At 49.3% G+C, this 21,772-nt stretch overlaps 4 protein-coding genes across 5 annotated transcripts in view; 2 read left to right on the top strand and 2 right to left on the bottom strand.

The window, feature by feature from the left end:
* WDR31 (WD repeat domain 31) overlaps positions 1–8,279 on the top strand; it is a 32,138-nt gene extending 23,859 nt beyond the window's left edge. Inside the window, exon 11 of the mRNA XM_069986862.1 lies at positions 8,147–8,279. Within this exon, the coding sequence (XP_069842963.1) occupies positions 8,147–8,185 (39 nt within the window). The 3' untranslated portion in view covers positions 8,186–8,279. The remainder of the gene's footprint in view (positions 1–8,146) is intronic.
* On the bottom strand, positions 3,839–7,173 carry LOC138802584 (RING finger protein 223-like). The gene is made up of 2 exons (XM_069986053.1): positions 7,130–7,173; positions 3,839–6,894 (listed from the first exon to the last, which is right to left on the bottom strand). Exons 1-2 carry the CDS (start codon positions 7,171–7,173, stop codon positions 6,183–6,185), a joined length of 756 nt encoding a protein of 251 aa, XP_069842154.1. The 3' UTR covers positions 3,839–6,182.
* A 3,209-nt stretch (positions 8,280–11,488) lies between the features above and the next one.
* Positions 11,489–12,103, bottom strand: LOC138765844 (RING finger protein 223-like). The gene has a single exon (XM_069942938.1). The coding sequence runs from the start codon at positions 12,101–12,103 to the stop codon at positions 11,489–11,491; it is 615 nt and encodes a 204-aa protein (XP_069799039.1).
* Positions 12,104–15,450: 3,347 nt separating this feature from the next.
* Positions 15,451–21,466, top strand: RNF183 (ring finger protein 183). Of its 2 annotated transcripts, none has more exons than XM_069986396.1 (2): positions 15,451–15,548; positions 20,546–21,466. In XM_069986396.1, the coding sequence occupies exon 2, from the start codon at positions 20,601–20,603 to the stop codon at positions 21,153–21,155; it is 555 nt and encodes a 184-aa protein (XP_069842497.1). In that variant the 5' UTR covers positions 15,451–15,548; positions 20,546–20,600; the 3' UTR covers positions 21,156–21,466. The 2 variants fall into 2 exon arrangements, with proteins under 2 accessions (XP_069842497.1, XP_069842499.1); XM_069986398.1 differs by having other exon boundaries at positions 15,456–15,554.
* The last annotated feature ends 306 nt before the right edge of the window (positions 21,467–21,772 follow it).

The following is a 21,772-nucleotide window of genomic DNA, read 5'->3' as shown; positions in this document are numbered from 1 at the left end:
ATGGACCCATCACCCATCAGCTCCATTGTCATCATTTTTTTCTTTTTATTTGTAAAATGTAAAAATTAAATTACATAAAATGTGAATATGAAAATCTGTGTAAAACATAAAAATACTGACAATATTGGGGGTCCTGCAATAAATATTGATAATAAGTCTATAAATGATCAGCAGCTGGGACCCCCACTGATCCCTCCTGCGCCCAGTCCTTCTCAGTCCTTCAGTAGTGGCCACCAATGAGTTTATTGGATTGATGGAATGACTGAATTACATAGATTAGGTTACAATGGATTGGATTAGGATAATAGATTACATGGGATACATTGGGATAGATTAGATGTAGATAGGTAAAATTCAGATAGATCCTTTTACACAGACGATTATCGTCAAGACGCGTTGCTAGAAGCCCTCCTTCTGCCGATTGCCGCCCCTTGTAAAAGTGTCTGTGATCAGTGGTAAGATTTATTACTGTTGGCCGCACATCTCTCAGTGTAAACATAATGTGCAGCCTAAGGCAATACATTTAAATAGCTGCACAAATGATACAATGATTGTTTGTGCGGCCCGGCCACGCCGTTAATCTTGCCTTCTAAAGACAATGGAAATGTGGCCGTGTAAAAGGACCCATAGAGTGTGATGGATTAGATAGATGGGATGGATATTATACATTAAGATAGATTGAGATAAATGACACTAGGATAAATTAAAATAGGTGGATGAGATTTAGCGAGATGGAGGTACAATGATTAGGGTAGAGTGTGATAGATCAGGATACTGATACATAGGTTACACTAGGATACATCAGGATAGAGATTCTAGATAATAATAATGTGGGATATATTGAAATAGGAAGATTAGATTGGGATACACTGGGAAAGATTAGGATACACTGGGATAGATAGATTAGGATACATGGGGAAAGATAGATTGGGATACACTGGGATAGATTGGGATTAGAGATGAGCGAACCTCGAGGATGCTGGAGTCAATCTGAACCCGATCGTTTGGCATTTGATTAGCGGTGGCTGCTGAACTTGGATAAAGCCCTAAGGCTATGTGGAAATCATGGATATAGTCATTGGCTGTATCCATGTTTTCCAGACAACCTTAGAGCTTTATCCAAGTTCAGCAGCCACCGCTAATCCAATGCCGAACGTTCGGGTTCGGATGGACTTGAACCCGAACCCGGTTCGCTCATCTCTAATTAAGATAGATTGGAATGTACTGGGATAGATTAGGAGAGATTGGGATACACTGGGGTAGATAGATTAGGGTACACTGGGATAGATTAGGATACCGTGGGATACATTTGGGTTAGATAAATTGGGATACACTGGGATAGATAGATTGTGATACACTGGGATAGATTAGATACACTGGGATAGATTTGGATACACGGGGATAAATAGATTGGGATACACTGGGATAGATTGGGATAGATTGGGATACACTGGGATAGATAGAGTGGGATACACTGGGATAGATAGGTAGATTGATTGGGATACACTGGGATAGATTGGGATACACTGGGATAGAGTGGGATACACTGGGATAGATAGGTAGATTGATTGGGATACACTGGGATAGGTAGATTGGGATACACTGGGATAGATAGATTGATTGGGATACACTGGGATAGGTAGATTGGGATACACTGGGGTACAATGGGATAGGTAGATTTAGGAGGAATAGATTGGATTAGATGGAATCTTGGAAATCAGTTTTGGTCAGGGCTGAAGTCCTCCAACCTTCATATGATTGTAAGATCTCCTTACAAGTGACTGATAATTTCACCATCTCAAGACTTTATGTACTTTTGTACTTTATGAGAGAAACAGAGGCGGCACCATCTCATCCCGTAGAATCACAGCAGACGTCTGGGTTATTTTTGGTTCATGTATATGGGTAGGAAGAGAATTGTGAACAGCAGGACCCCAATAGTGAGAATAGTGAACCCAATACCCCACACGCTGTGGCAGAAGGCCCGGCAGCTAGTCTGTTGAATGGAGATGGGCTCCTCTGGCCCTGGCCGAGGGTTCCCGCCATTGGATAACAGATGTATTGTCACCAGGGATCCTTTACCTTCTGTCGAGTTGGTCTTTTTCATCCAGCACAGTTTGTATCCATCAGTCCAGACATCTTGAAGAGTCTGCAGTTCGGGTGGAAGCTTGGCTATAACCTCCAGGTTGGGCGACATTTTCGGCACCCCTCCTGGTGGGATTTGGGCTAAGCTTCGGCACAGGGGGCAGGAGAACTCCTGAGACGTCTTAAGGAACAGGCAAAGTCTGGAGAGACATTCCATACAGAAGGTGTGAGAACAGGGGAGCAGTATGGGCGTCTTGAATATGTTATCATAGGAGACGTAGCAGATGGGACACTCCAGGAAGCTGCCCACATGTTCCTCAGGATCCTCAGCTGCTGCTGGTGGTGGTGGGGCCCCTGTGGCCATGTCCCCATCCCCTACTTGGTATGCTCCACAGTCTAGGTTGGATCTTCTCCCTGCAGAGACACACAGTGGTCTTCTATCACCATGTCCTCACCCCCGTCCTATGTTATGTAAGTAAGTTATGGATTCTCACCTGTCGTTGACTGATCTCCATTTTTTTACTTTCTCCCCATGCTGTAGCTGATGTTATTATTACACGCAGCCTGCTGGTGCCGGCGAGCTCGCTCTGCAGCTATCTCTCTCTATGTACGTCGCTTCCTTCGCCTGGTAACCAACAATCGGCTTCGGGTTTCATCCAGTCTTGAGCCAAGTGTGATTCTTGGGTCATTCGTCCTTCCCTCATCACATAGCAACACAAACAATTGGGGAAGGGAACAATGCAGCGACTGCGGAGGAAGCCATCAAACACATTCTGCCGCTGGGGAGACCGGCCGAGAGTTACTCATTAGAATCTGATAGCCGCCGACAGGACGTCCAGGTCACTAATAATATCACAACCTGTGTATTCTGCACTCACTGATCTGCCATGAATCACCCAGATATCAGATGGTTCACATCGGAGGAGCTGTACATATAAAGGGGTGGTGCAGGATTAGAATTTGGCGCCACACCTGTCCTCACATTGTGTGTGGTATTGCAGCTCAGTTACATTTACTTAAAGGGGTACTCCAGAGAGAGAGAAAAAAATGTTTTTAAATCAACTGGTGTCAGAAAGTTATAAAGATTTGTAATTTACTTCTATTTAATGTTCCCCAGTGTTCCAGTACTTATCAGCAGCTGTATGTCCTACATGAAGTGGTGTATTCTCTCCAGTCTGACACACTGCTCTCTGCTGCCATCTCTGTCCATGTCAGGAACTGTCCAGAGCAGGAAAGGTTTTCTATGGGGATTTGCTGCTGCTCTGGACAGTTCCTGACATGGACAGAGGAGGCAGCAGAGAGCACTGTGTCCCTTTAAATAGAGCAGAGTTGTAATACCTGATTGAACCCATGGACAGCTGTGGCACCATCTCTGGAGGTCCAAACACCATTGAATAGAAGTTTCCTAGTCAGAACAATTGAATTACCCTTTTCTGACTTTACATGATATTAGTTTTATCCATTTCTGAGAGATGATTAGAAACAGCACCACCCCTGTCTTCAGGTTGTGTGTGGTATCACAATTCAGCTCCATTCACTTCAATAGAACTGAGCTGCAAAACCCCCACACCCAACCTGAAGATGAGTAGTGCTGTTTCTGGAAGAAAGCGACTATGTTTTCCTAAGCCCGGATAACCCCTTTAAGTCTGCGAGAGTGGTTGTCTTCATGATAGAGCCCCTTTAAGGTTTGGGGGTGTGGAATAACTCATTGCAAAAGTAAATCATGTAACTCGGGCAACATTTTATGTTTTTACACGAAAGAATAAAATAAACGTCATCTCCCCAACCAACACATCAGAAGACTATTTAAAGGGAACTTTCTACTAGATCAAATATTTCATTTTATTTTACAAAATTTCAAGAATTTTTTTGTGGTTGTCAAGGTGGCGGACATTTATATTTATACTGTTACACCGTTCACAGATGATGCAGATTGATATTGTATATATGTTATAGTGGAGCAGTACTAGTCATACAGAAACATTATAGTAGACTGAAGAATGAGACCCCCCCCCCCTCCCCGGTCCACACCATGTATGCAATCTGTGGGGGTGCATTGACCTCAATCATTGAGGAAGACTGACGTGTAAACTGATAAGATACGTCTAGGAAATATGTACAATTGTAAATGTTCTCAACACGTTTCAAAGTCCAGTCCAACACAATACAATGGCGCCTGATCCCCGATATCACCTCAAGTGCAGAAGATTGCCGACTGCCGGCGCTCATAATGGAAAGTCCAGCACTGTTATGTAAATGACGGCCGCTCATAAGACGTCTATGGGTGGCAGCAATTTGCTTGTTATAAATTGGTTTATTCCAAGACTTATTCTCAGGAAGTGCTCAATAGGTAAAAAATATGCCAAATAGTACAGAAGAGAGTCCCGGGGGCACTGGTTCTTCTTTAAGAGACTTGGTTCGTGGAGTTTATTGGAGGCAAAGGTCCATGGGAAAAAGTGTGCAAATTAGCTCAACTCCAATTTACTAAAACCAGAGTCTCCCCTAAAAGGATGAGACGTTTAGTAACTGATCAGATCGATCACATTAAAGCATTACTGTCATGTTATCCAGATATGTCAAATGTTTAGATTGTGTCAGGTCTTGTTCCCAGGTCTTGTGCTGCCATTGTGAGTTATAACGGGGAGAAGTGCACTGCACATGTAATCAGATGGATCAGACAGTCACCTGGGGAGTGGAGTGTGGAGCCGAACTCCTGGGATCAGTGGAATCAGACAGTCACCTGGGGAGTGGAGTGTGGAGCCGGACTCCTGGGATCAGTGGAATCGGACAGTCACCTGGGGAGTGGAGTGTGGAGCCGGACTCCTGTGATTAGTGGAATCGGACAGTCACCTGGGGAGTGGAGTGTGGAGCCGGACTCCTGTGATTAGTGGAATCGGACAGTCACCTGGCGAGTGGAGTGTGGAGCCGGACTCCTGTAATCAGTGGAATCGGACAGTCACCTGGCGAGTGGAGTGTGGAGCCGGACTCCTGTAATCAGTGGAATCGGACAGTCACCTGGGGAGTGGAGTGTGGAGCCGGACTCCTGTGATTAGTGGAATCGGACAGTCACCTGGCGAGTGGAGTGTGGAGCCGGACTCCTGTAATCAGTGGAATCGGACAGTCACCTGGCGAGTGGAGTGTGGAGCCGGACTCCTGTAATCAGTGGAATCAGACAGCCACCTGGGGAGTGGAGTGTGGAGCCGGACTCCTGTGATTAGTGGAATTGGACAATTACCCAGGGAGTAGAGTGTGGAGCCGGACTCCTGTGATGAATAGAATTGGACAGTGACCTGGCGAGTGGAGTGTGGAGCCGGACTCCTGTAATCAGTGGAATCGGACAGTCACCTGGCGAGTGGAGTGTGGAGCCGGACTCCTGTAATCAGTGGAATCGGACAGTCACCTGGCGAGTGGAGTGTGGAGCCGGACTCCTGTAATCAGTGGAATCGGACAGTCACCTGGCGAGTGGAGTGTGGAGCCGGACTCCTGTAATCAGTGGAATCGGACAGCCACCTGGGGAGTGGAGTGTGGAGCCGGACTCCTGTGATTAGTGGAATTGGACAATTACCCAGGGAGTAGAGTGTGGAGCCGGACTCCTGTGATGAATAGAATCGGACAGTGACCTGGCGAGTGGAGTGTGAAGCCGGACTCCTGTAATCAGTGGAATCGGACAGTCACCTGGCGAGTGGAGTGTGGAGCCGGACTCCTGGGATCAGTGGAATCGGACAGCCCCATGGGCAGTGGAGTGTGGAGCCGGACTCCTGGGATCAGTGGAATCGGACAGCCCCATGGGCAGTGGAGTGTGGAGCCGGACTCCTGTGATTAGTGGAATCGGACAATTACCCAGGGAGTAGAGTGTGGAGCCGGACTCCTGTAATCAGTGGAATCGGACAGCCACCTGGCGAGTGGAGTGTGGAGCCGGACTCCTGTGATCTGTTATATTGGATAGTCACCCGGGGAGTGGCACGTGGAGACAGACTCCTGTAATCAGGTTGGCAGAATATCCTGTCAGAATCAGGGAGGATAATGTGTTGTTAACTTTGTCTGGAGTTGCTTGGGTTTCTACATGAAGAACAGACGACCTCCATGGATCCATAGAGTTAATGACGCATCATCGGGAAAAATATGAAGGCAAACAGAAAAAATAGCAAAGCGGTAAAAAACAAACACGAGATACGGCCGCAGTTCCTTGAGAATCGGGGATGATGAATTGGCTGCTGTGGAGCCACCACCAGGTTTGTGGTCCGAGAGACGGCAGGGCTCAGGAGGTAGATGCTGATGACCATGTTCTCCTCCTGCCTCGGGGGGACATGAGACACAGGGGTTTGGGTTCTTCTGGTGAAGTTCTGGCCGTTCCTCTTCCTCCAGCACAGCTTTGATCCTTCCATCCAAACCATCTCAAGTTGGCGCATCCATGGCGGGAATCGGGATACAATGTCCATATTAGGGGGCAGCTGAGGTACGCCCCCTGGTGGGATGCTGACAGTCGTCCTGCATACCGGGCAGCGAAATGTCTCCTGATCCTTTAAGAAGATGCAAAGCTTGGACAAGCACTCCATGCAGAAGGTGTGCGAGCAGGGCAGCAGCAGGGGGGTCTTAAAGACGTTATCATAAGACGTAAAGCAGACCGGGCACTCGGGCACTGGATACTCCTGCTCCATGTCCGTCACCCCAGGATCTTGCTTTACGGTCAACTTCAGAAAGTGTCCTAAGGGTGGCGAGTCTTCAGAACACGAGGTCTGTATAGCGTTACAGATGTCTTGGTGGCATCTTAAGACCAGAAATACCTGAAAGCGAGTCAAGGAGCTTCTTCTGAGGAGTTCTTACAGGATCTGCTCCGCTGTGTGTTCACACTGTACCTGGTCGCAGTATTTAGTATGGTCACATGATGACATTATCCCAGGACAGTGACCCCGCCGCTCCTTATATACAGTATGGCTTTATGTCTCACTTCTATGTTAAATTATAACTTTTTTATTATTCTCAGTGCAATGAAAAGTGTTATATTGCAGGAAAATGAGTCTTGTGGATATTATAGGTTACATACCCGTGCGGCCGTCCTGCTATACGGCTAAGCTGAGGAGTCTCCATGTTATCCTATAGGCTACTATGCAATTCTTTTACACCTTTGCAGGCTATTGTCTAGTTTTTGCTATCTGGGTGGTAGATTGGGGATCACTACTATAGGACAGGGGGACAGACATTGAGCTCTGTCTCCTCTTTTGATCGCTTCAGTCTTCCTTGTTCCAGCCAGACGTCATTCATACAAGCGAAACAAAAAAGAGAAGACTTAATGGCTCATTTTCATAGTACATAATACTTTTATTTGCCCTCATCATAATAAAAGTTATAATTTAACAAAATTGCAAAAGTACCAGGAACTGAACTTACCAGAACTGCACAATGATCATACTATGCACCTTCCACAGGGGGCTCCCGGGAGGGTTGGTCAGGGATTACTGCCAAGTCAAGAGCATCGTGAAGGCTCATATGTAGCTGCCGGATGGACCCGTTACATTTTAAGTTTGCCGCACTCACCGATTCTGGGGCGATTGGTTGACCATATAATATATTTATGGAGCCCTCCAGACTGCGAGAAGGATGAGACATAAAAATATGAACAATGGGCTGAACGTGCATTCATATGAGGGGTTCAGGAGGGAGGGCTGGCAGCCAGACACTGCTTTAGGGGAGAGGATGAGTCTGAGAGGATCATACTGGGGGGAGGATGGGGAAATATACAGGGCACCTGACAATGTTTAGCGAAATCTCTTTTAGGTCCCAGAAGAATAAATAGTATTACTAGTGTTATCAGTATTGCTGGTAGTAGTCCAGTGACGTTTTATTGATCTGCCTTCCAGTGGGGGAGGAGATGGAGCAAACAGCTCATACACAGATTCTTGTGTGTTCAGCAGAAAGCAGCAGCTCAGAACTGGGGGAAGGAGACTAAATGGATAATAACAAGTATGGAAGGTATTGTTAGTCTTTAGGAGGAGAGATGATTCAGCATGTGTTTTAGCTTGAGCGGAATACCCCTTTAATTTCTTATGTTTTTCTTTTACAGCCAAACCTCACACCGACCATTCTGTTAAGCAAAGTCTAAGGAACGCTGAGAGATTTAATGTGGGCTTCTCTGTTGGTCCTGGCTCTAACAATCCTGTTGTGGACTACCTTGATGTTCTAATAGACACTGAGACTATGAGGAATATTACAAGTTATAAAGGACTGAGGACACATCACATCATGTGCTCACAATGGAGACCACAATCCGCAGAGCTACTGGGGGCATGAGGAGACATGGCTGGGAGAGGATACACTATGGACTATAGGACATGAGGAGACATGGCTGGGAGAGGATACACTATGGACTATAGGACATGAGGAGACATGGCTGGGAGAGGATACACTATGGACTATAGGACACGAGGAGGACAGAGCTGGGAGAGGATACACTATGGACTATAGGACATGAGGAGACATGGCTGGGAGAGGATACACTATGGACTATAGGGCATGAGGAGACATGGCTGGGAGAGGATACACTATGGACTATAGAACATGAGGAGACATGGCTGGGAGAGGATACACTATGGACTATAGGACATGAGGACAGAGCTGGGAGAGGATACACTATGGACTATAGAACATGAGGAGACATGGCTGGGAGAGGATACACTATGGACTATAGAACATGAGGAGACATGGCTGGGAGAGGATACACTATGGACTATAAAACATGAGGAGACATGGCTGGGAGAGGATACACTATGGACTATAGAACATGAGGAGACATGGCTGGGAGAGGATACACTATGGACTATAGAACATGAGGAGACATGGCTGGGAAAGGATACACTATGGACTATAGGACATGAGGACAGAGCTGGGAGAGGATACACTATGGACTATAGGACATGAGGAGGACAGAGCGGGGAGAGGATACACTATGGACTATAGGACATGAGGAGGACAGAGCGGGGAGAGGATACACTATGGACTATAGGACATGAGGACAGAGCTGGGAGAGGATACACTATGGACTATAGGACATGAGGAGACATGGCTGGGAGAGGATACACTATGGACTATAGGACATGAGGAGGACAGAGCTGGGAGAGGATACACTATGGACTATAGGACATGAGGAGACATGGCTGGGAGAGGATACACTATGGACTATAGGACATGAGGAGGACAGAGCTGGGAGAGGATACACTATGGACTATAGGACATGAGGAGACATGGCTGGGAGAGGATAGACTATGGACTATAGGGCATGAGGAGACATGGCTGGGAGAGGATACACTATGGACTATAGGACATGAGGAGGACAGAGCTGGGAGAGGATACACTATGGACTATAGGGCATGAGGAGGACAGAGCTGGGAGAGGATACACTATGGACTATAGGACATGAGGAGGACAGAGCTGGGAGAGGATACACTATGGACTATAGGACATGAGGACAGAGCTGGGAGAGGATACACTATGGACTATAGGACATGAGGAGGACAGAGCTGGGAGAGGATACACTATGGACTATAGGGCATGAGGAGGACAGAGCTGGGAGAGGATACACTATGGACTATAGGACACGAGGAGACATGGCTGGGAGAGGATACACTATGGACTATAGGACATGAGGAGGACAGAGTGGGGAGAGGATACACTATGGACTATAGGACATGAGGAGGACAGAGTGGGGAGAAGATACACTATGGACTATAGGACATGAGGAGGACAGAGCGGGGAGAGGATACACTATGGACTAGGACATGAGGAGACATGGCTGGGAGAGGATACACTATGGACTATAGGACATGAGGAGGACAGAGCTGGGAGAGGATACACTATGGACTATAGGACATGAAGAGACATGGCTGGGAGAGGATACACTATGGACTATAGAACATGAGGAGACATGGCTGGGAGAGGATACACTATGGACTATAGGACATGAGGAGACATGGCTGGGAGAGGATACACTATGGACTATAGGACATGAGGAGGACAGAGTGGGGAGAGGATACACTATGGACTATAGGACATGAGGAGACATGGCTGGGAGAGGATACACTATGGACTATAGGACATGTATCCCACCCTGTATAGGAAGTGAGCTATATATAGACCTGCTTTTAGAGCAGAGTGGTGGTCGGTAACCTAGACAAAGAGCTGTCAACAAAGGGAGGGAAAGAGCAACATATCAGGAGCAGGAGACAAGTTTGGTAAATAATTGTATCTGCAAAAATATATAACTTGTCGACTCCTACAAGTATAACTATAGTAGATGAGATGAGAACATCCCTTTAAGGCTTTTTACGCATAAACTCTCTGTCAGGTCAGTACAGACATACATTATGGAGGGAACTTTCTACAACATGGCGGTGATGCAATCACTAGTTTTATTTTGCAGAATTAGCGTGACATTATCGTCATACATTTGGTGCTAGCTCTGTAGAATGACGTCTTTTATAGTCCCTGTACGGTTATTAATCTACAGTGAGAGCGGAGGAGAGCTATACATCAGATAAATCACACAAGATGGCGGCCAGACACACAGGAGTCCATCACCGACCAGTGACCCAGTAACGGAGGCTTGGCCGATAGTCCAGAGAGATGAGGGGATGGATGTAACCACCAATGTCATATATATGCGATGGCGGCCAGACCCCCAGGAGTCCATCACCAACCAATGACCCAGTAATGGAGGCTTAGTCTGTCCATCACCAACCAGTGACCCAGTAATGGAGGCTTAGTCTGTCCATCACAGACCAGTGACCCAGTAATGGTGGCTTAGTCTGTCCATCACCAACCAGTGACCCAGTAATGGTGGCTTAGTCTGTCCATCACCAACCAGTGACCCAGTAATGGAGGCTTAGTCTGTCCATCACCGACCAGTGACCCAGTAATGGTGGCTTAGTCTGTCCATCACCAACCAGTGACCCAGTAATGGTTGCTGGGTCTGTCCATCAGCGACCAGTGACCCAGTAATGGTGGCTTAGTCTGTCCATCACCGATCAGTGACCCAGGAATGGTGGCTTAGTCTGTCCATCACCGACCAGTGACCGAGTAATGGTGGCTTAGTCTGTCCATCACGACCAGTGACCGAGTAATGGTGGCTTAGTCTGTCCATCACCGACCAGTGACCCAGTAATGGTGGCTTAGTCTGTCCATCACCGACCAGTGACCGAGTAATGGTGGCTTAGTCTGTCCATCACCGACCAAGTGACCCAGTAATGGTGGCTTAGTCTGTCCATCACCGACCAGTGATCCAGTAATGGAGGCTTAGTCTGTACCAATTATCTGGAGAGATGAAGGGGTGGATGTGACCACATCTGTGATGGCGGCCATGGCTGGTTCTCTTATGGTGATGTGAAGACCAGTTGACCTCCCCAGATACAAGTTATAGTCGCAGATATGTCGGCAGAAACACCATGAAGAACAGCAACATGATGCAGCAGATGAAGAGCCACAAGATGCAGCCATAGTTCCGCAGCAGTAAGTTACAGCGATGATGACGAGGCTGGCGCGGGACCATCACCAGGTCAGCGCTCTGTGAGAAGCCAGGGGCGGCAGGGCTCAGGAGGTAGATGCTGATCACCATGTTCTCCTCCTGCCCTGGGGGGTAGTGGGACAGAGTATTGGGGGTAGCTGTTACATAATTGTGGTCGTACCCCTTCCTCCAGCACAGCTTGGATCCTTCCATCCACACCTTCTGGAGCTCGCCCATCCATGGAGGGAACCGGGATACAATGTTCATGTTAGGGGGCAGCTGAGGGACGCCCCCTGGTGGGATGGTGACAACAGCCCGGCACATGGGGCAGCAGAACGTTTCCATCTCCTTCTGAAATACGCAAAGCTTGGACAAGCACTCCATGCAGAAGGTGTGCGAGCACGGCAGCAGCAGGGGGGTCTTAAAGACGTTGTCATAAGACGCAAAGCAGATGGGGCACTCGGGCACCAAATACTCCTGCTCCATGTCCTTCACCCCAGAAGAAAGTGCCCCAGGGGTGCCCATCCTCAGAGAACTTGGTCCCCAGAGTATTGATAATGTCTTGGCAGCATCTTAGGATCAGAAATACCTGAAGGTGACAGGTCCTGCAGGATACAGTGGTGACAGGTCTCGCAGGATGGAAGGGTCATAGGTCCGGCAGGATACAGGAGTCACAGGTCCGGCAGGATAGAGAGGCCACAGGTCCCGCAGGATACAGGAGTCACAGGTCCGGCAGGATACAGTGGTCGAAGGTCCCGCAGGATCGAGGGGTCACAGGTCTCGAAGGATGAAGGGGGTTATGGGTCCCATGGGATAGAGGGGTCACAGGTCTTGCTGGATGGAGGAGTGGCAGGTCCCAATGGATACAGGGCTCACAGGTCCCACAGGATAGAGGGGTCACAGGTCCCCCAGGATAGAGGGGTCACAGGTTCCGCAGGATACAGGGGTCACAGGTGGTCCTCCATGTCTTCCTCCTCCTCCGTACAGCACTGTGTTAGAGGGATTGGGGCTGGAGGCTGGAGGCTGTATGCTGTATGCTGGTCAGGTCTGTGTTCACACTGCTCCTAGTAACACTATTTACTCATTGTGCTGGCGTGGCTTCATACAGTGACACAGGATCACATTACACGCTGACAATGACACCGCACCTCGTATTCATCGCCGCACCAGATCTCATTATCTACTTTTTAGATCCGTTGCCTTCATGGAGTCATTTACATTGGGGAGGCCGGATGCAAATGTCGTCTATGTGACTACAACAGAGTCCACGGGCGGCGGATACCCCCCCCCCCCAGGAGGGTCGATGAGGGGGAGCACAGATACTTCCCCCAGTCACCTGCCCCCAGGAGGGTCGATGAGGGGGAGCACAGATACACCCCCCCAGTCACCTGCCCCCAGGAGGGTCAATGAGGGGGAGTACCCACAGAGGTGCCCAACCTCAGAGACTGCAGTGAATGAGCCGGGGGTGATATTATAGGGGGGCTCTCAGTATTGTTACTTACCTGTCAGGGATCCAGTATTCTTATTTTTAAGTGGAGTTCTCAGGGTTCTGGTAATTCCAGTTTTCCGATTATAATGTAAATAATCAGACTCTGACTATGTACCCCAAGTGTCACTATCCTGTTCCCCCAAGTGTCACTATCCTGTACCCCAAGTGTCACTATCCTGTTCCCCCAAGTGTCACTATCCTGTACCCCAAGTGTCACTATCCTGTACCCCAAGTGTCAGCGTGTCACTATCCTGTACCCCAAGTGTCAGCATGTCACTATCCTGTACCCCCAGTGTCATTATCCAGTACCCCAAGTGTCACTGTCCTGTACCTCAAGTGTCACTATCCTGTACCCCAAGTGTCACTATCCTGTACCCCACTACACGTCTCTATAATAACACTATATGTGTCAGGGATATCGGCGGCTCCTGATATTTTGCGTTTATAAGGTGTTCGGTTTGGTTGCGGTTCGGGATGGTCCGAACCTGGTTCGGATGGGGTTCGTACGAACCTGAACCCTCCGCAATGATTCCCGCTCCGTGCAGCGGGCGGATCCAGCGGCTGTATCCCAGTTTTCCAGGCGGTCCTCCTGCTGTATCCGCCCGCTGCACGGAGTGGGCCGACCTTGGCGGGTTCGGACCATCCCTAGTTGCGGCTTCTCGGCTGTGCAGTTTGCTGGGTGACCAGTAGATGGTGGCAGCGCTCCAGGCTCTCATAGAGGCAGCCGTGTATCCTGGAGGATCCCGCCACCTTCTGCTGAGGAGTCTTATGTGGAAGTGGTCAGTGCGATAGGCCGGCAGGATTCCACCACATTTACTCAGTGTGAACACACCCTGATATAGACAGCCGAGAACACAGGATCTGAGGAGATCCACAACAGAAGAGCAGTATCACACAGGACAGGCTTAGATACAGCAGCTCAGCAGACAGTATCACACATGACAGGCTTAGATACAGCAGCTCAGCAGACAGTATCACACATGACAGGCTTAGATACAGCAGCTTAGCAGACAGTATCACACGACAGGCTTAGATACAGCAGCTCAGCAGACAGTATAACACGGGATGGGCTTAGATACTGCAGCTCAGCAGACAGTATCACACAGGATGGGCTTAGATACAGCAGCTCAACAGACAGTATCATACATGATAGGCGTAGATACAGCAGCTCAGCAGACAGTATCACACGGAATGGGCTTAGATACAGCAGCTCAGCAGACAGTATTACACAGGACATGCTTAGATACAGCAGCTCAGCAGACAGTATCACGCATGACAGGCTTAGATACAGCAGCTCAGCAGAAAGTATCACACATGACAGGCTTAGATACAGCAGCTCAACAGACAGTATCACACATGATAGGCTTAGATACAGCAGCTCAACAGACAGTATGACACAGAATGGGCTTAGATACAGCTGACAGTATCATACAGGACAGGCTTAGATACAGCAGCTCAGCAGACAGTATCCCACATGATATTCTTAGATACAGCAGCTCAGCAGACAGTATCACACATGATAGGCTTAGATACAGCAGCTCAGCAGACAGTATCCCACATGATATTCTTAGATACAGCAGCTCAGCAGACAGTATCACACAGTGCGAATCGCACATTTTTAGTATCAAATAAAATAAAAGTTATGTTTTAAATTTAGATCTTCATAGTTGATGATAAGTTTCAGTTTTGCACCATTGTACATGGCATGAAAATCTGGGGCAACTTGTGTGTTAGTGAAAGTATCACACAGGACAGGCTTAGATACAGCAGCTTAGCATACAGTATCACACATGACAGGCTTAGATACAGCAGCACAGCAGGCAGTATCACACAGGACAGGCTTAGATACAGCAGCACAGCAGACAGTATCACACATGACAGGCTTAGATACAGCAGCTTAGCATACAGTATCACACATGACAGGCTTAGATACAGCAGCACAGCAGGCAGTATCACACAGGACAGGCTTAGATACAGCAGCACAGCAGACAGAATCACACAGGACAGGCTTAGATACAGCAGCACAGCAGACAGAATCACACAGGACAGGCTTAGATACAGCAGCACAGCAGACAGTATCACACAGGACAGGCTTAGATACAGCAGCACAGCAGGCAGTATCACACAGGACAGGCTTAGATACAGCAGCACAGCAGACAGTATCACACAGGACAGGCTTAGATACAGCAGACAGTATCACACACGACAGGCTTAGATACAGCAGCACAGCAGACAGTATCACACAGGACAGGCTTAGATACAGCAGCACAGCAGACAGTATCACACAGAAAACAGCCAGGGATCTTTGGCTGCATACACACATGCAGCTGCTGGCCCCGCCCCCTGATCAGCGCCCCGCCCCCTCACCTGCCGTTGTTACCTGCACGATGTGTCAGACCTCCCGTCACTCCTCACTGCTCCCCGCACCGCGCGGATCCCGGAGACTCCGGGCCGAGTCCGCCGACATGAGCGCCCCTGCCGGTGAGTGTATGTACTGTATATATAAGTATGTGTATGGGGAGTGTATGTACTGTATATATGTATATATGGGGAGTGTATGTACTGTATATATGTATATATGGTGAGTGTATGTACTGTATATATGTATATATGGGGAGTGTATGTACTGTATATATATGTATATATGGGGAGTGTATGTACTGTATATATGTATATATGGGGAGTGTATGTACTGTATATATATGTATATATGGGGAGTGTATGTACTGTATATATGTATATATGGGGAGTGTATGTACTGTATATATAAGTATGTGTATGGGGAGTGTATGTACTGTATATATGTATATATGGGGAGTGTATGTACTGTATATATGTATATATGGTGAGTGTATGTACTGTATATATGTATATATGGTGAGTGTATGTACTGTATATATGTATATATGGGGAGTGTATGTACTGTATATATGTATATATGGGGAGTGTATGTACTGTATATATAAGTATGTGTATGGGGAGTGTATGTACTGTATATATGTATATATGGGGAGTGTATGTACTGTATATATGTATATATGGTGAGTGTATGTAATGTATATATGGTGAGTGTATGTACTGTATATATAAGTATGTGTATGGGGAGTGTATGTACTGTGTATATGTATATATGGGGAGTGTATGTACTGTATATATAAGTATGTGTATGGGGAGTGTATGTACTGTATATATATGTATATATGGGGAGTGTATGTACTGTATATATGTATATATGGGGAGTGTATGTACTGTATATATGTATATATGGTGAGTGTATGTACTGTATATATTTATATATGGGGAGTGTATGTACTGTATATATAAGTATGTGTATGGGGAGTGTATGTACTGTATATATGTATATATGGGGAGTGTATGTACTGTATATATGTATATATGTACTGTATATATGTATATATGGGGAGTGTATGTACTGTATATATAAGTATGTGTATGGGGAGTGTATGTACTGTATATATTTATATATGGGGAGTGTATGTACTGTATATATGTATATATATATGTACTGTATATATGTATATATGGGGAGTGTATGTACTGTATATATGTATATATGGGGAGTGTATGTACTGTATATATAAGTATGTGTATGGTGAGTGTATGTACTGTATATATGTATATATGGGGAGTGTATGTACTGTATATATGTATATATGGTGAGTGTATGTACTGTATATATGTATATATGGGGAGTGTATGTACTGTATATATAAGTATGTGTATGGGGAGTGTATGTATTGTATATATAAGTATGTGTATGGGGAGTGTATGTACTGTGTATATATATATATATATATATATATATATATATATGTATATATATGTATGTATGCAATATAATCCAAATCCTGTATCCCACAGAGACTGGTGACTGCAGTCTATTGTTCTCTGTTATCAGGCTGATATATATATTACATAGAGAAATAAGCTACCAGACCCCCCTCCTACTACTCTGTGCCCCCTATCTCCTCTGTCCCCTCTGCCCCCTCCGCCCCCCACCTCCTCTGTCCCCTCCTACTCCTCTGTGCTCCCCACCTTCTCTGTCCTCTGTCCCCTCAGCCCCTCTGTACTCCCCACGTCCTCTGTGCCCCCCACCTCTTCTGTCCCCTCCGCCCCTCTGTGCCCCCCACCTCCTCTTTCCCCTCAGCCCCCCACCTCCTCTGTACTCCCCACGTCCTCTGTGCCCCCCACCTCTTCTGTCCCCTCCGCCCCTCTGTGCCCCCCACCTCCTCTTTCCCCTCAGCCCCCCACCTCCTCTGTCCCCTCAGCCCCTCTGTGCCCCCCACCTCCTCTGTCCCCTCAGCCCCTCTGTGCCCCCCACCTCCTCTGTCCCCTCCGCCCCTCTGTGCCGCACACCTCCTCTGTCCCCTCCACCCCTCTGTGCCCCCCACCTCCTCTGTTTCCTCCGCCCCACTGTGTCCCCCACCTCCTCTGTCCCCTCTGTGCCCCCCACCTCCTCTGTCCCCTCTGTGCCCCCCACCTCCTCTGTCCCCTCTGCCCCTCTGTGCCCCCCACCTCCTCTGTTTCCTCCGCCCCACTGTGCCCCCCACTTCCTCTGTCCCCTCAGCCCCTCTGTGCCCCCCACCTCCTCTGTCCCCTCTGCCCCTCTGTGCCCCCCACCTCCTCTGTCCCCTCTGCCCCTTTGTGCCCCCATCTCCTCTATCCCCTCAGCCCCTCTGCGCCCCCCACCTCCTCTGTCCCCTCTGCCCCTTTGTGCCCCCATCTCCTCTATCCCCTCAGCCCCTCTGCGCCCCCCACCTCCTCTGTCCCCCCCATCTCCTCTGTCCCCTCAGCCCCTCTGTGCCCCCCACCTCCTCTGTCCCCCCCATCTCCTCTGTCCCCTCAGCCCCTCTGTGCCCCCCACCTCCTCTGTCCCCTCCGTCCCTCTGTGCTCCCCACCTCCTCTGTGCCCCCCACCTCCTCTGTTTCCTCCGCCCCTCTGTGCCCCCCACCTCCTCTGTCCCCTCTGCCCCTCTGTGCCCCCCACCTCCTCTGTCCCCTCTGCCCCTCTGTGCCCCCCACCTCCTCTGTCCCCTCCGCCCCTCACCTCCTCTGTCCCCTCAGCCCCTCTGTGCCCCCCACCTCCTCTGTCCCCCCCACCTCCTCTGTCCCCTCCGCCCCTCTGTGCCCCCCACCTCCTCTGTCCCCTCCGCCCCTCTGTGCCCCCCACCTCCTCTGTCCCCTCCGCCCCTCTGTGCCCCTCACCTCCTCTGTCCCCTCTGCCTCTCTGTGCCCCCCACCTCCTCTGTCCCCTCTGCCCCTTTGTGCCCCCCACCTCCTCTGTCCCCTCCGCCCCTCAGCCCCTTTGTGCCCCCCACCTCCTCTGTCCCCTCCGCCCCTCAGCCCCTCCGTGCCCCCCATCTCCTCTGTCCCCCCCACCTCCTCTGTCCCCTCAGCCCCTCTGTGCCCCCCACCTCCTCTGTCCCCTCAGCCCCTCTGTGCCCCCCACCTCCTCTGTCCCCTCTGCCCCTCCGCCCCTCCGTGCCCCCCATCTCCTCTGTCCCCCCCACCTCCTCTGTCCCCTCTGCCCCTTTGTGCACGATGTCGGATGATCGTTGTCTTTCAACAGGCTGAAACGGCAACTATCATCCTGGTAATGATCTGCTGCTGTCGCTCTGTGTAATAGGGGGGCAGCAGACTGTCCTCTACCTGAAGATCACCTGGGTAGGAATACCCCCCATATATTATCACACATCTCCAGTGCTGAGACCCCCAAATCATCACGTCACAGATCTAAGCTCTATAGGCCCCCATTATAGGGTTACTGGTCCTTTACGCGAGTTCCCTGGGATTTTATAGATAGTAACAGGGAAGGTGTTTTCTCCTCACAGTCACCGACATAAAGGGGTCCCCCTCCCCCATAGTCGGCTTATTGTCAGGGGTCTAAGAAGTAAAAAGTGTGTTTCCAAAATGTATAGCCCCATATGGCAGCATAGTCTATAGTGTCCCCCGACCTCCAGTGCTGTATGAGGAGCGGAGTGTTCCCAGTACACGGAAGTCACAGTGTTTACTGGGAGAAGATCCTGGAGCCTCAGGGCTGAGATCCGTATCCACAGCGCCAGGATCCTACAAGACGAGAATACTGAGGGGGGAGGGGGGTGCCCAGAACACCAATCCAAGTGTCACTATCCTGTACCCCAAGTGTGAGCGTGTCATTATCCTGTACCCCAAGTGTCACTATCCTGTACCCTGAGTGTCACTATCCTGTACCCCAAGTGTCACTATCCTGTACCCCAAGTGTCAGCGTGTCACTATCCTGTACCCCAAGTGTCACTATCCTGTACCCCGAGTGTCACTATCCTGTACCCCAAGTGTCAGCGTGTCACTATCCTGTACCCCAGGTGTCACTACCCTGTACCCCAAGTGTCACTACCCTGTACCCCAAGTGTCACTATCCTGTACCCCAGGTGTCACTATCCTGTACCCCAAGTGTCAGCGTGTCACTATCCCCTACCCCAAGTGTCACTATCCTGTTCCCCAAGTGTCAGCATGTCACTATCCTGTACCCCAAGTGTCACTAGCCTGTCCCCCAAGTGTCAGCGTGTCACTAGCCTGTACCCCAAGTGTCAGCGTGTCACTATCCCCTACCCCAAGTGTCAGCGTGTCACTATCCTGTACCCCAAGCGTCAGTGTGTCACTATCCTGTACCCCAAGTGTCAGCATGTCACTATCCTGTACCCCAAGTGTCAGCGTGTCACTATCCTGTACCCCAGGTGTCACTGTGTCACTATCCTGTACCCCAAGTGTCACTGTGTCACTATCCTGTACCCTGTTAGTATCCGCTGGCTGTGGGGAGCCCCCCATCTTGTTCCTGGCAGCCCCTCTTGCACCTTACAGGGCGGCCCTGTGCAGTGTATGATGGGATACGTCCCTGTGTGTATGATGTCCCCGAGCGCTTCCTGAGCAGATGGTGGCAGCGAGCGGCCGCAGCCCGACGGGAGCAAAGTTCTGTAGACACAGAGAGCGACTTTATTGCGGTCAAAGTTCATGGTAATATTTGGGAATTGAAGTAAACAGGATGTGTGCGGGGGTCAGACCATTGCGTCTTACTACTGGGGGGAAGCGGGGGTCAGACCATTGCGTCTCACTACTGGGGGGAAGCGGGGGTCAGACCATTGCGTCTTACTACTGGGGGGAAGCGGGGGTCAGACCATTGCGTCTTACTACTGGGGGGAAGCGGGGGTCAGACCATTGCGTCTTACTACTGGGGGGAAGCGGGGATCAGACCATTGCGTCTTACTACTCGGGGAAGCGGGGGTCAGACCATTGTGTCTTACTACTGGGGGGGGGAAGCGGGGGTCAGACCATTGCGTCTTACTACTGGGGGGAAGCGGGGGTCAGACCATTGTGTCTTAGGACTGGTGGGATTATGTCTGTTGGGGGGGGAAGAGATCACCTGATCATCTTGTCGCCCAGTTGGTTACAATGTTTTACATACATGTTGTTGTTTCCTCTAGAATCTGATTGGTCAGGATCCTGGACTATGTAACCAGCTGTAAATGACCGATAAACATGGCAGATTCTTCCAAACCCGACCCGGAATGTGAGTGTCCCGTGTGCTGGAATCCGTACAACAACACCTTCCGGACCCCCAAACTGCTGAGCTGCCAGCACACCTTCTGTATGGAGTGCCTGGCCCACCTGAGCTTCACCACCCAGGTGAGGAACCGCCTGCACTGCCCGCTGTGCCGCCACACCACAATGCTCCGCCTGGACCAGGTGATCACCGACCTTCCCACCAACATGGCCGTCCTCAGCCAACTCAAACTGGAGCCGGAGAAGCATGGACTGTCTGCTAGAGACTCCCGGAGGCTGACCTTCTTCCACCGCCCCCCCTCTGTGTATACCCTCAACGTCGCCCAGGATACCGGGTCCTTGTATGATCTTCAACAAACTCATGTACAGACACCCCCATCCACTATTCCCTCTGACAACCCTTCCTGGCAGTGTCTGCGGAACCCCCAGTTCCGTATGTTTTCCTACATGATGATGACGATGCTGGTGGTCAGTATGCTGCTAATCTTTTCCATTTTCTGGACTCGCAAGTTACTGTGGGGACCGGGCTGACCCCCACAAAGCGGACTGGGATCTACCGAGACGCGTTGTCAGGGATGATGATGCATCCAGCCTTGTGACCCCTGTAAATACCACAATACAGGAGACCACCCATTGCTTCAGTGTTCTATTGTGCAGTATAAAGGGTCCGACTCCCAAGCTTCACCTTTTAACATGTGACCCAACTCTTTCAGGATTCTGACCCTATCACCAAAGCTGTGCCGCAACAATGGCGGCCATATTGATTGTAACTCAGCTGTTACGATCCTTTAATTTTCATTCTGGTCTCAAAGTTTTTTATTATAAATTTATGTATTCTGAAATTTTGGAATCTCTGCTTTATCACATCCAGAGCTGCATTCAAAATTCTGCTAGTTGCAGTGTGAATTGTCAGGAATTAGCCAGGATAAGACAGGTTTTTGTGTGCGGTATTACACCCACTACTGTAAAACTGAGCTGCAATACCACAGACAACCTGCGAACAGGGGTGGTGCTGTTTTGGGTAGGAAGCAGCCATGTTTTTCTAATCCTACTTTTTTTGTCCTAGTTCTGTCAGCAGAGACCGGGGAGGGGCAGGTTGGTCGCAGTCACATGACATCAACCACTTTGGCCAGCATTACTATTCTACA

This window comes from Dendropsophus ebraccatus, chromosome 10 (assembly GCF_027789765.1).
Source record: "Dendropsophus ebraccatus isolate aDenEbr1 chromosome 10, aDenEbr1.pat, whole genome shotgun sequence".
Classification (NCBI taxonomy): Eukaryota; Metazoa; Chordata; class Amphibia; order Anura; family Hylidae; genus Dendropsophus; species Dendropsophus ebraccatus.
Note: the sequence above shows the minus strand (reverse complement) of the source record. Positions and strands in the feature narration are given on the sequence as shown.

Coding starts and splice junctions, on each gene's coding strand:
- LOC138802584 (XM_069986053.1), bottom strand. CDS start 7,173: ATGGAGACTCCTCAGCTTAGCCGTATAGCAGGACGGCCGCACGG. Junction 6,895..7,129: donor ATAGCAGGACGGCCGCACGG/GTATGTAACCTA, acceptor AGAACTCCTCAG/AAGAAGCTCCTTGACTCGCT.
- LOC138765844 (XM_069942938.1), bottom strand. CDS start 12,103: ATGGGCACCCCTGGGGCACTTTCTTCTGGGGTGAAGGACATGGAGCAG.
- RNF183 (XM_069986396.1), top strand. CDS start 20,601: ATGGCAGATTCTTCCAAACCCGACCCGGAATGTGAGTGTCCCGTGTGC.